Genomic DNA, 14,452 nt, shown 5'->3' with positions numbered 1-14,452 from the left:
AACTCAGAACTGCTGCTCACCACCAGCCGAGCCAAGACAAGACATGGAAGATCAACAGTGTGTCAGCCCATCGCTGCCATCATCACCCTCTCCTTCCACCAATAGGAGAGAGCCAGACCATAGAAGATACAGCCAAGGGAGTCAAGACACAGTGGGGGGAGACACAGTGGGGGACTAGTGGGCGGGCAGCTGGGGCTAAAATGAACGTGAGTTGGAAAATGATCCTATTAAATTGAATTAAAGAGGCAGTCTTCATTTACCCCAAGAATGATGGATTTGGATAATTAACAGTGTTAATGGGGACTGGTTAAGGAGGGCAAGAGAAACCGGTGATTGCAGGCACAGGGTAAAGGGGCCAGGTCAGACCTGCGTTGTATTTGGCCCTGCGACCAAGGGATGGCCTTTTTTTTCCTAGCCCTGCACAAACACTTGCATGTTTGACATTATTTTATCATTTAAAATGACAACATAATAATTTTAGGTGTTAGCAGACTTGAAATTCTACAAATCACCCTTAACTCTTCCTTTCTTACATATTTTTCCCCAACAACTCCAAAAAAGGACAGTGGCTGTAAGATGATCTGAACACAGCAGATCAAAGGCTTTTGTGTTGTGTGGTTGTTCTTTGGGCCTGCTGAGTAGCATGCATGTGAATGGGGAAATAAAGCAATACAAGGGTGTCACTAATGAGCGTGTAGGGGTTAGTATCGATATATTTTGCAGTAGTGTGCTGCAGCAGTGAGTGCATTATACCAGTTTAATGCCCTCATCTCGGGACCTAATTATGACACTGGTAGTGTGTGTGAAGTGTATGTGCACGCACATGTGGTGATGTGCTTGTGTGCCTGGGTTTTCACTTTGGTCAGTGCACAAACCCTATCTGCATGTCCTTAATTCTTGATGATGTGTAGGCCTTAGGCAGTGTGTGTGAAGGAGAGGCTGCCTGTGTGCCAAGTTGAAGTGATCAGACGGCAGGGCCTGGGCCCTCAACCCTCTGAAAAATCCCGTTGCTCACAGCAGCCGATCGGCAGTAGTGCATCGCTAGGCTCTACAGTCTAGTCAGGACTAGTGACACCCATCCACAAAGGAGCCAGATTTATAGGCCACTGTGTGTCACCCGCTAATCTGCAGCTTGTCTATTACTTTAGAAATAATAGCTAATCCTGAGGAAGAACTAGTTAGCTTAATTTACATGATCTCGGCCACTGCCTTACTAATTCTGTTTATCCTCTATGTGCAGCATATATTATGTGCTGCATTGTTTAAGGTCGAGCAATTTTCTTTTTACACAGACGTGTGGACGTAATCAATTTTGACAGTTGTAGACGCGCACTCAACTCTCCATTACCTTGGGTTATGTGCCCCACAGCTTACCTGAACCCTGATTAGGCAGAGAATGTCTTAAGTAAAAGGATCAAATAATTTTATGCTACTTTTCTCCTTTCAAAAAAATTAACACCACAGTCGTGTGTGTGTGTGTGTGTGTGTGTGTGTGTGTGTGTGTGTGTGTGTGTGTGTGTGTGTGTGTGTGTGTGTGTGTGTGTGTGTGTGTGTGTGTGTGTGTGTGTGTGTGTGTGTGTGTGTGTGTGTGTGTGAGCGAGCGAGAGAGAGAGAGTGATAGTGTGTGAAAAAAAACAATCTCATCAAGCAGGAGGCCGTTTGCTTAGCAAGAGCTGACAGTCTTTGTGTATGTAAATGAAGAATTTAGACTAATGGAGTTGAACCATTTCTAATTTTGTGATGGCAAGAGGATTTTGATTGAAAGTAATTAAGCAAGCTAGCTGTAAAATTAATTAAAGCAAAAGCAGGGGGGGGACTTTTATTGGATTGGATAGCGATATAGCTGCTGTCAGGCAGGGGGACAAATGGGGGTGACCTGGATTCTCTGCCCTCCCTCCTCCCACTCGGGACTTTTATGTCACTTTAATCTCCTTAGAGCGGCTGGTGTGCATTTGTTCGAAATAATCAAGGAAATATGGTCAGAAATTGTCAGCTTTCAGATCTAATTTACCTGACAGCCTTGCAAGTGTGTGTGTGCACGCGCAACTATGCATGTGACAGTGGCAGGTCCTTTTTTTCCCCCTTGCCCTCTCCTCAGCTTTGTGGAAAATGCTTTTGACAGTCTTGAAGCATCTTGGTTGTCGAAGGGCGGGGGAGATGAGGAACTTGGGTGGCTTTAAGACGGACATTTCAATGAGGCGTGTTTGGCCCGGCTTAGCACCTCTGACACTGTTGTGTGCGTGTACACATACCAACATGCTTAATTGCCTCTGTAACATATTCAAGACTCCGTTTGGCCACTGTACCGGCACTTCTCAGACTCTGTTGTCTGCAGGTAGCCTAAACGAGCAGAAGCAGATTACAGCCATGACAAAGCCTGTTACAGCTACTTAACCACTGACAAATAAGATTGGCCAATCCTGAACAAATAGGAACTTATTGTCCCTTTTCAGTTTTTAACAGCTAAATTTGTTAAAAGTGAATGCTGATTTCAGGAATAATTCTCCTTCTTCCAAACTTAAATTTTTTAGCTTATAATTGAATAACTGTGAAAAAAAGGGTCCTGTGACATCTACAGTATATGGCTCTGAGCTGTATGGGGTCCATATTCAAGATCCACGGGGCTTCTCATGATTCCACAGTGGGTGAGATGCCACTACCTCTTAAAGCTTCTTAGTGCTTTCTGGTGTTCGGGACATAGGGTCGCAGTGTGGCCCTCAGTATCCCCTGAAGAGACAGTTAATTAAGGCCCGGGCCCAGACAACGCTGCGGGGACTCTCACCCACCACACCATCGTCTGCCCCTGCCGCCACCACTCTCCCCCTCAACACTGCAGCCGCCGGGGCCTGTGGGAAAGCAGTGCACCACCAACGGGGCCCCTAACAGGATTAGGAGTCCTCTGAAAATAGGGCCTCAGCTCCAAAGCCTCTCATCCACCTTCATCTGCCCAAACGATCCCCCTCAATTCACCCCCAGCCCTATCCCCCTCCTAGTTCCCCCCCCATAAGTCGGCTCCACCCGAGCTCCGTTTTATCAATTAATGTAATAAAAGGTGGAACAAAGAGCTTTCTTTCCCCCGCTCTGTAATTAGAGGGGGAGATCTCCTGAGGACTGGCCTTCCTTGGGCCTGAAAAACATGATTCTCTGCCCCCCCTCTACTCCGCCGCCACCACTCAAGTGGAACATGGCTCCTCGATGTATAAGGGTGATAATGTAAATGTAGTGTAGTTTGCCTGGCAAACCCGGCTCAACCTATTTTGCAGTAGCTTTATCTAAGTGTGAACAAATGAATGTAACATTCGCAAGAGTGATACATTATTAACTCTAATTGATTCTTTTACAACACTATACATTCACTGTCACCTTCGCTTTGGCTCGCACGAGTACATGCGCTCAGAATCAGTCTTGTCGCTGTCCCTATTCTAACACGTTATGTGTCACCACCCACTGTTAACAAATGTGATAAAACCGCCTGAATCGAGAAAATCAGGTATGGCGTCTTCCTATGTGTGTTTTTGTCTGTTAAGGTGAGATGGAGTAGACTTCGCTGTGTGTGTGTGTGTGTGTGTGTGTGTGTGTGTGTGTGTGTGTGTGTGTGTGTGTGTGTGATTCTCTGCTTAACTGTGTCTACATGTGTGTGAAAGTAAAAAAAAGAGAGACAGAGACTGCCCGCTTTAACAGCCACTGGAGCTTTTGATAGGAATTAGTTTTACAACATATGCAAATGTTTCCCTTTAAAAAAAAAGGGTCTTTAAGTGACAGGTTGACATGTGATTAAACGACAATTAGAGAGCTGAAAATAAGTGTCGACAGTAGGTCAAGCACTGGGCGGCTCAGCTAAAAGGTAGCAGACTATTGAGGAGAAAACATTCCCAGGCAGAGGCCAGGAACGGGACCCAAAACAAATTAGTAAGGTTAAGAGGGGACGTGGTAGGCTTTGTGTTCCAATAAACCCATAACAAAAAAACAAGTTCTCTTTTGCCTGCATGACAAACGACAGACAACTCAGGAGTAGAGTAGGATCCTGTTTTAATACAATTAATGAATCCTCACATTGGCACTGATTGTAAAGACTCAACCTGCTTTAGCGTCATACTTGACTTGCATGTTTATCTTAAAGAGATTTCACAATTTGATAGTGACGCTCTCCCTGATTTTAACCTTTAGTGCCCCCAGCACAGATTAAACGCAGTTGTCTGCCCTTGTGTAGGCTGCACCCCTCTCCTCTGCTGCCCTTTATGCTAAAAGTACAGAGACATGAAGGATTCTGTGTCTTTCTCTCTTGCTGTCTATCACACACACACACACACACACACACACACACACACACACACACACACACACACACACACACACACACACACACACACACACACACACACACACACACACACACACAAACATACAGGCAGAGACATAAAAGGGCTCACGCTTATTCTGGCAACAGATGGCCCTGTCCCTATAATCCCCTTTGATGCTGTGGTGGGCAGTGGCTCCTGAACATCTCTGAAGCCAAAGCCTCAACAAAACTTGAGCTACTTTTCCTTTAACTGACCCCAATTGCCAAGGAGCTGTCAGCTGTCAGACCTGGTTAAGAGCGTCTTTACTGGGGGAGACTGAAGGGCACTCTCTTTCTCTCTCTCTATTTTTTTCAGCTTCCTGTTTGTTTTCTGTCAACGACGGTTCATTCCACCTCCACCCTCCACAACGCAGCTGTTAAAGCAGGTTGACCGTGTTAGTCTGACTCGTAGTATCGACGGCACTTATTTCTTCCCTGTTCCTTCCAGAAGGCGAAAGAGTGAACCTCCCTGAGCTCTAATATTGGAGCCACAGATGGCAGGAGGTGGGCTAAGAGGCTTAGATTTCATCGAGGCGCTCACCTTAATTATTGTCTATTGTAAGAAAAGAGTCTTTTCAGTGCTCGTGTAACCTATCTACAATATATAACTACACATTAGTTACATGGAACTGAATGACTTATTTTCTAGGAATAGAACTTTTTTCTCCGTGATTTACAAAACACATCTTATCTTTTTTTTGGATCAAGGACTCTACATAAGCTCTCTTCGGTTTAGCGCTGGCCAGTTGACGCTGATGAAATAAATCTGCTATCTTTAAAGAAAGTGGTTCTGCCTCTGATAAGATAAAATCCCCCAAGATAGTAATGAGATCACTAATGGAGTTTTTAAAATAATTGAACAAGTGTCCTTAACCCCACATTCACATTAGTAAAAAAGTGACTGTTGTTTAATGCTAAGCACAACTACTTAAGGCTGCTTTTGGCAGAAGATCAAGCTCTTTTTGTCAATGCAATTTTATTTAATTTTTATCCCTAGTCTCTCATTGTCAAGGCACAGAGTTGTGTTAAACACTCCTGATTAAATTAAAGATCACTCAACCAAATGTTCGAGTGAACAAACACTACCAACCACTTTGCCTTCTTATTAATTTTGCACTGTAAATAAAGTCAAATGTGATTTCAAGCCTTAACCTTGGTCTTAAATAATTTCCTTCTCTTAATGTACGGAGAACCATCTTCAGGACTTTAGGGTTCCATTTCAAAAGAACCCAATTTTAATACAATTAGGGAAACACAAATTAGTGCTAGCTGTTGTGCCTTTAAAGAAGCCTTCTGTCCTGTTCGATTATGTATTATCATTTGAGAGCTTTGGGGGATAATCATCCCTGAGATTTGCTCACATTTCCAGCAGGTCTGCTGAGATGCATGTACGTAGCTAATGGGATTGGGCTTTTTTTTCCTGTCCCTCTCTTGTGGTGTTATGGAGCTGGCAGCTGAACTTGAACGGATGCGCATGGTGCTGAGTCGTGCGCAAGACTATTTCAAGACTGAAATGCGATTGTTTTAATACTTTAATCCACCTGTCCTTGGCATTCAGGATGTTGAAAAGTCGCCTAATTATTTCAGTGCCCTCTATCCTTCCTGGTTGAAAATACAGCAGAGGCAGCAGCACAGTTATGTTGATAAATACAGTCCATATTAAAGGAATGTTTTCTTTGAATTGGTTCAAAGAGAATAATGTAGTCATTTATATAAGCAAATAAAACAAAAAGTATATAAATAGCCAGAACATAAAGCACTCCAGTCTTACTTATAAAAATGTATAGCCTAATTGAAATTTTAAAAATGCATGTATGCAAAGAGGATCTGAAATAACCCAAATCACTTTAAAGAGCGAGCTATTAAACAACCTGAATTCCAGGAATTGTCCCAGGTTCCTACCACGATAGTATGCAAACACAAATATTTTCTTTTAATTAAAAAGGCCTCATCTCCCTGTATCCTCCCCCAAGCCTGCTGCCAGCGCTCAACGACCCCCCCAAAGCACACACGCACATTTACAGACCCTGACATACATACTCTTGTAATGCCTTATTTAAATCCAGCGCACTCACAGTCACATACATACAGACACATTTGAGAAAAGTGATTACTTTAATTGTGTCCTGGGCTGTCTTGACTAGCTGCTAATCTGTCAGAGTCTGGTTGTCAATTGAGAACCAGGGACACCAGCAGTGACGGCTGCCCCGTTCACTGATAGCCCCCTGAGGGACAGTTAACCCTCAAACACCCCCACCTCCAAAAGAATAGAAAAAAACACACCCTCTCGTGCGGTTTTACTCCCCTCTTAGACCCTTCCCCCAGACTGGTCCAGCCTGCCAGGACCTGTGGTGGCACTAACATACGAGTGTGTGTTGGTCTGGGACATGGGGGGGATGTTTGTGTATATTTGTGTGGTTTGGCGGGGGGTGTCGGCTTGAGAGTAATGCATGTTGATGGTTTCTGAGATACTTCATTTCAGAAACAGGGGCCTCATTAACCATGGTCTTCATCAGACCAGCGAGCAGCGGGCGCATTAGGGGTCCACAGGAAGTTAGAGTACAGCAGGAGAGTGCATTAGGGAGGCCTGGAGAGACACACTCCCTCTCTTCTCCTCAGTTCCACTTCCACTTCCAGAGCTTTTCTATATCTTAATGTACCTTTCAGAGGAATTCGGATAGAGGTCAATAATTATGCTCTTTAAATTATTCAGTCGAGGTCTTCTGTAATTGTGCTTTTTAGAACTCGGACATTGACAGCATGGTTTACTGCACCGCGTTCTGGGCAAGGCCTGACCGGATGAATAGGAGTAATAGAAAGAGTGTGTGAGCATGTTTCACTGCTCTCATACCCAACAGAAGTAGGACTGATCTGCATTTCTGAAAATGAAATGTGTCAACACCAAATGAACACATTAACTTTGCTGAGCAGATTTATCAGCACATCAAGTTTAGATCTTTTAAACAGGCGTCAGCGCTGAGTTGTCTCTGCTGGGCCTGTTGGTGTCAGAGACCTAGCAGACCTCTGTGTGGGAATGTTTAGTTTGGGACGCAACCGTGTTATTTTTATTACATCGAGGAGAGGAAAGCCCAAACTGCTAGGGTAGCAGAAAAATCACCAAACTTTCTCTACAAAGCCAGCCTCGGCAACGTTTGACTGCACACGATAACACCGACAGTCCACACAACAAGTCCTCTTTCAGCCACAGATTATTAACACATCGCTGAGAGCGTCAGAGAGCAATTCACTGTTGTCACAGGGTCTGATATTTATATTTATTTGGGAGAGGCAGTGACAAGCATGTCACACACCTGCAGTTTTGTATTTGTAACTTCAGTTTGGTGTCAAAGAAAGAGCCTGTACAGTAGAGTTTTGATGGCCCAAGAGGAAGACTGTAATTACTGTCTGACGATTCATCTAGTCACTGCATAAAATAGTGTTTATCCAGTCGCCGGTGTTTTTGTCGTGGCTGAGGGAGGGGAGGGTCATGTTTTGTACAACTGAGACAGCCAGGGCAATCAGGAGAAGAATCGTGACTCCCAAACATGCAGCCTTTCTTTCGTTCTCTTTCTACCTCTCTTTGTCTCTCTTTTTCTTTCTCACTCTCTCTCGAGTTGAGAACTGCTGCCATAGAGAATGAGATCTCCCTTTCCCCCCCCCTCTGACACACCCACACACAAATAAACATAAAAAGCTAATTTGTTAGCGCCCTCATTTCAGAGGCCTGAGCAGCAGAATATTGTAGGGAGGGAAAGTAATGCTTTGTCAAATGTTGACATGTGTTGCAAACATGGGGCCTTCAGCACCAGCAGCCGTGTTTCGTACAGCGGCTCAGGCACATAGTCGGCACATGAAGAGGGGATGCTTTGAAATAAGATTAGCCTCCAAATGGCCTTGCCTGTACCCCCCCCCCCCGCCATCCATACCCCCTGTGCATAATGTGTGTGCGCCTGCACTAAGATGCTAAATGATCAGATCCACTGAAATATTTGTGGGCCTGTTTTCTCGCAGAATGAGTGCGGGGTGTTTATCACTGTACAGCTGAAGGTGTGTGCACATTTGTCCTGCTGCATGGCCCATTGTCTGGCACACAGCTTGGCCCGGTTTCGCAGGCCAGAAAGCACACGTCCCTGTCACTGAGGCTACCTCCCCTTGGCTTTGGGTCAGGGTGACACTGGGCAGGGGGAGGAAAAAAATCCATCACCCCCACACCCTGCCCCCACAAAAATGAATCAAAATTGGAAAACAACATGCAAGGTCTGCCTAATACAGGAACACTTGCAATATGCTGATGTTTTCTTTTGCACACTGTGTTTGCTAAATTGCCTTTGACTGTGTGCATCAGTAATGAAACTTTATGTCCTTGTGGAGAGGGCAGCAAGTCCGTTCCAGTTAGGACCGGGACGATCTCTCCTGTCTGGCTTTTGTAATACTTTTTTTCCTAATACACGTCCTTATGAATAAATGAAGCCCATGAAGTCATTTTTTCCATATTTGTGTAAATTGCTTTAAAAGCATTTTATCATGTCATAAAAAAGCGCAATTGATCTGCTGGGCTTAGCCCATTGGACAGCTGTGTGTTTTGTTAATGGCCACTTTGCTCCAAGCAGCTTATTAAAAAATTTATATATAAATGCTAAAATTGCATAAATTATTTAGATACAGTAAGCATTTTTTTTTTTGTTTCAGTCAGGCAGGGAGGGGCTGTTTTCAGTATGGAAATTTACCATACTATATTATCTGCTGAAATATAGTAATATATCTGCCCAGACACATATGTGTCCTCCTCACTGCTCCCCCATACATGCAGAGGCGCAGGGGAAAAAAAGTATATATTTTTTGATGACTTCGTTTCAGCAACCACGGAATGTCACCCATATCCTGGTTGATTGTACTTTCGAGTTTTATGATGTTTTTCCATTGATTTGTTTCCCCGGCGCAGCTGCCGACCTCTATTGAGGGACGAACGTAATCAGCGCTGACGCAAATTAGATGGTTATTCGTTTCGAAAATTGACAGAAAAACAATAAAAAAGATGAAATGCTCCCAAATCAATAGATATAATGAAATTCAAATAATCCGAGAGATGAGGTCTCCATGGCAACTGATAATGTGGAAAAGAAAACAATTTAATAAAGGACAGACACGCTTTGAAAACAGATTGGGGAGGGGGCGGCTGTAAAGCGGGGAGAGGAGAGCAGAGCAGAGGAGAGAGGAGGTGGGGAGATGGAGGGATAGAGAGAGGGAGGGAGGGAGGTGGAGGGGTGTTTGTGGCTGTAGTGGTTGCTCTATAGCTTGTTTCCCCTGGCGTGTGAAGGATCTGTGTCTGTCCCAAGGACACCGGAATAATTAGAAAAGCTTTCAGGCCAGAAAGTGCAGATTCAGGTTTTAATACACAAAATTATTTCAGGGGCAGTGAATCGGAAAACCATTTGTTGGTGACCTTCCTGAGAGGCCTTCCCCCTCCCCAGTACAGGGCAAGATGGAGGCTATGTGGCAGCACGGCCTGAGTTATGGCATATTTGTGTTTTTATAGAGGCAGGGGGAATGGAGTTGGGGAAGTTGGGAGGGAGATGTGGGGGTGAATGTGTGTGTACTGTTGTGTGTGTGTGTGTGCGTTGGAGGGGTTAAATGCAGACCTTCATGTTGTATGTGTGCGGGTCTGGCAAGAGTTTAGGGAGAGGGAGGGAGCGCAAAGAAGAGAAGCAGCGAGAGAAAGGGGGAAGTTGCAGATCCGGCTGTATTTACAGATCAGTTGTCAAAAGGAGCCATTTAAGGGGAATGCTCCCGTTCCTGCGCTGTGACAGGCGAGGTGCCTGTTTAAAAAGCAAAAGACAACTATGAACCTGTGAGGGAGATAGTCAAACACAGGCTTTTTCAGTTGAAGACAGACAGAGCAGGGGGTGGCGAGGGGAGCGAGTGGGTGTTAAGTGACTTCATTTGTAGTCTATTTAAGGTATGTTTTACTTGTCCTTGTGCTGCTCCTCCAACATCTAATAAAGGGGCTGCGTTTTAGTTAGCACAGCAAGGGAATAATGATCGAGTGCATCATTCTTATTTCCTGTAAATACAAATGACTTTCCTTCATCTGCCTAAAAACCTTTATTTGATTTCAGTTTTGCTGTCAAGGGAGATTTGCTACTGATGCAAACAGTGATAAGAGTCAACCAAAAGCATGGCTCCGTTTCCCTCATTAGCTTATCACAACTTTAGGTATGTACACTTTCTAGTGGCTTTATTCAACATCCGTGTCCTGCTCTATTAACATCCTATTTTCTTTATTACTCTTTGTCAACGTTTTAAAGGCAGTCTGCTTGGGCGTTGGAGTCTTGTCTGATAGTGACTACCATTTTTTGTGTCATTAGAAGGCTTTGTTTGACTCAAATAAAGGTGATCCACCCTTTGTTCAAATGATACAAACAGCAGGTCCAGGATGTCACGTCTTTAGTGCAGATACCCTTATCCTGTTCCAGGCAGCAATAAATGGAAAAACAAGTCCTTACATAAAACTTGCCCTGATAATTACACTTCTTTTATTTTAATAGCACAGGATCCTGATCAGAATCGCTCATAAAAGTTGGGCAATATTTGATAAAAATGTGGGTTCAAGTTCCACACAGTGTTAATCTTAGTCCTTCTTCTTTGCCAGAATTAGTTTGTTACTTAATACATAATTAGGTGTACAGAGTGTACTCTTTTATGTACCTTTTTTCCTTTTCTACCTTGATTTTAAAGCATTTTCAGCCTTTCGTCCATTGTTAACACACTGTTTTTACACTGAAGATCATAAAAGGCTTGTATAGAGTCTGATAGATATTTTCTTTCTTTTACTCAGGGGAATCTGCCTTTTTTCAAAGGCAATCAGAGATCTGACATTCTTCAGCAGGACAGCTAATATTCTCCAGTATTGATATTGCAATGTGAAAAGTGCCCCACAAGTAGGAGAGAAACTAGAAATTCCCCACTGTACACTTGCTAAGAGCCTTCAAATCTAACATCCCAGTGTCAATGAAGACTGTTCCTTTTTTTAAATAAAAAGAAAAAACTGATAGAATGGAGACTTGAAACACGAGAGCCGATAGGCATCCAGTGTGTGTGTTTGTGTATGAATATGTGTATTTGTGGGCATGCACATTCACACTGACACACACATAGGACACAAAGCACATGTTATCACTGTCAACAGCAGTAGTAGCAAACAGCAGCAGTTGTACTGTGTGTGTGTGTGTGTGTGTGTGTGTGTGTGTGTGTGTGTGTGTGTGTGTGTGTGTGTGTGTGTGTGTGTGTGTGTGTGTGTGTGTGTGTGTGTGTGTGTTGTGTCCATGGTGTGTATGAGTCAAAGTGTGTATGCCCACAATCTCCCTCTCGGAGACCCACTGTAAGTCAATCTGTGTGTGTGTGTGTGTGTGTGTGTGTGTGTGTGTGTGTGTGTGTGTGTGTGTGTGTGTGTGTGTGTGTGTGTGTGTGTGTGTGTGTGTGTGTGTGTGTGTGTGTGTGTGTGTGTGTGAGAGCCACTACTGTACTACATTCAGGGGCCAGGAGCCAGGACCGAGACTAGCCGAACAGGGCTGGAAAGGGCCGAGGGCCAGCTCCATGTGCACACCACCCACTTCACACCTGTCTCTCTCTCTCTCTCTCTCTCTCTCTCCCCTCCTCTCACACACACACAGACAGCTCATACAGCCTTGCTGCATGGCACAGGGCTCTCATTGTAGCAGTGACAGGAGGGCGCCCGTTAAGTGGCTCTCCCTTCCTGATGTGTGTGTGTGTGTGTGTGTGTGTGTGTGTGTGTGTGTGTGTGTGTGTGTGTGTGTGTGTGTGTGTGTGTGTGTGTGTGTGTGTGTGTGTGTGTGTGTTTCCCCATGTGGCTGTGGGGTGGAGAAGGGCGATGAAGGACCCCTACTGGTAAAGTGGGTAAACTCGCACAGCCTCGACATCTGTGCTCGGAGAAGGAGGGAAAGGGGGGGGGGGGGTGAAGAGAGAAGGGGAGGGTAAGGAGGGGAGGAGAGATAGACAGTGAGAGAGGAGGACAGAGTGGGAAAAAGGAAAGGAGTGAGAATGAGAGAGGGAGGGAGAGAGACAGAAGGAGAGGGGGAGAGAGAGAGAGCAGAGGCTTGGCAGAGAGCAGTTGAGAGAAAATGCCTTGCTTTGTGGAGAGAATTCTTCCAGGGCAGGAGGGAGAGGTGAGACAGAGCGCAGAGGGCGGTCTGCTGCCAGGTAAGTCTCACACACACCTTCCTCGTCCTCTCTCTCTCTTTCTCCCTCTCTCCCTCTCTCCCCCCTCACACACACACTGGAGTTAAGTGCTACCTCGAGGTGAACGGGTCTGCTACTAGTTGCAGTTGGCACAAGTCAGGCACGCATGTGTAGTGATGTTGTGGGTGGTGTCAGTGTGCTAGAGAGAGAGAGAGAGAGAGAGAGAGAGAGAGAGGCTGAGAGCAGGTGTATTGTTTGTCTTTTTGGAAAGAATTGGCAGTTTTTAATTACAGATGCACATTTGCGCCTATAGTGCAGTGGATGTCAGTGATGTGTTTAATTAATTTTAATGCTGTGTTGCTTCCTCAAAAGTTTTGTTGACTTTTTATACTATTCACACTTCTGCTTTTGTATTGATAATTCAGTTACATTTATGACATTCAAAGTTGGAAAGTACATTTAAATACTGCACTGTGCAGTTTTAAGGTCTAGTTTTGCTTTCTATTTTAATCCACTTTTTATTTTCACTCAAGTTAATTTCAAAGGAAAATATTTTATATGTATTTGACATTTGCAGTAGCGCGTTACTTAACAGATACATATTTTTAAATAAATGATGATCTGCTTTTGAAATATGATTATTTTTATACATTAGCAATGCTCCCCCTTGAGCAGCTTATACACTAAGATGTAGCATGTTTTAAGGTATTACGTAATAATGTATTCATATAAACATATTTAAATATAATTATTGTTTCCAATAATATAATCTACACTTGCCCATTCATTAAAAGTATTTAAAAGTTTACTTTTGATAACTTTTTTAAACTTATGTTCTTTTAAAATATCCTTTTGAATGTAAGATAATTTAATTTAATTTAAATTGTGGTTTTCCTTTTTAATTTAGGTGAGAGATCTAAAAACTTTATTTTAAAGCAGTTTCAAGCTTTTTTGTTCATAGTTTACATTTCCACACTTTTGATATTACACCAGGCAAAAAAAATTCCTAAGACTAAAAATAGAAATGATTAAAAAGCACCTCAAATCCCTTCGTTCTAATGCTTTATGCAGATGTTTTGCATTGCGAGATGAGTTAATTTGCGGTCTTGGTTGAAATTGATTCGGCTGTTTAGTTACAGATGTGATGGAGAGGTTTGTCATCGGAGGGATTTTCCACTCTGCTGATATAAACTGTGTCTGAAGAAGAGAGGCTAAGGAGTCCTTTTCTCCCTCGTGGAAACACAGTTCTGAGAGCAATAATCCTCCTTGTGTACAATTAGATTTTCTCCTTTTGGTTAAATAAATACTGTGTCTGTGAACATAAACACAGATTTACATGCTGCCCTGTGGGTGTCTGTCTCTCAGACAGCCTGCTGCCACAGCCTGGGCCTGATAATTCTTGTCGAGGCCCACAGAAAAAAAAGCAGAAGTTGGCCGGCTCTAACTTCACGCTTTAGTTTGTTTGTTTTTTTAACAAATGGAACCGGCTTTCCCGAGTGAAAGGTGAAGTCAGAATTGAATTTGGCTTGCGTTACCGTGGCGATCTGGCAACCACTCACGTGTCCCATAAGACTGCTCTGGTTGCTGTGTGCCGGGCGCGTGTGTTTGTTATTTAACTGGTGTGTGTGTGTACGCTACCGCTCTTAGTGCATATTGTTGGTGTGTGTGTGTTGGAGTGGTGGGTGGTGGTAGCAGCATTCACGAGAGAGACATTTTACTAAGCAGACATTTCCCCCTCTGTTTTCACTCTGACCTGGTAGGAGATTGATGACTGAATTGTGGATTACATGTTAACAGTAACTGGTGATTTATGAAGATACTTAGGGTAAGTGAGGCCGCACACGGCTGGAGGGGAAGAAAAAGATATAGCCTTTTAAGTTAATGCAAAAATATAGCCTTTTTAAGTAATAATTGTTA

At 43.8% G+C, this 14,452-nt stretch overlaps 1 protein-coding gene across 9 annotated transcripts in view; it reads left to right on the top strand.

Moving 5' to 3' along the window:
* casz1 (castor zinc finger 1) overlaps positions 1-14,452 on the top strand; it is a 163,044-nt gene that overhangs the window by 102,296 nt on the left and 46,296 nt on the right. For 6 of the 9 annotated variants that reach the window (XM_063880465.1, XM_063880440.1, XM_063880430.1 and 3 more), the window contains exon 1: positions 12,320-12,556. The exons of the other annotated variants lie outside the window; for them this stretch is intronic. In XM_063880465.1, coding sequence (XP_063736535.1) covers positions 12,478-12,556 — 79 coding nt within the window. In that variant the 5' untranslated portion in view covers positions 12,320-12,477. Of the gene's footprint in view, positions 1-12,319; positions 12,557-14,452 lie in introns of those variants that run through there. 9 annotated transcript variants of the gene reach the window in all.

The sequence above is a fragment of the Eleginops maclovinus genome, chromosome 1 (genome assembly GCF_036324505.1).
Source record: "Eleginops maclovinus isolate JMC-PN-2008 ecotype Puerto Natales chromosome 1, JC_Emac_rtc_rv5, whole genome shotgun sequence".
Lineage (NCBI taxonomy): Eukaryota > Metazoa > Chordata > Actinopteri > Perciformes > Eleginopidae > Eleginops > Eleginops maclovinus.
This window is presented reverse-complemented; position numbering and strand designations above follow the sequence as displayed.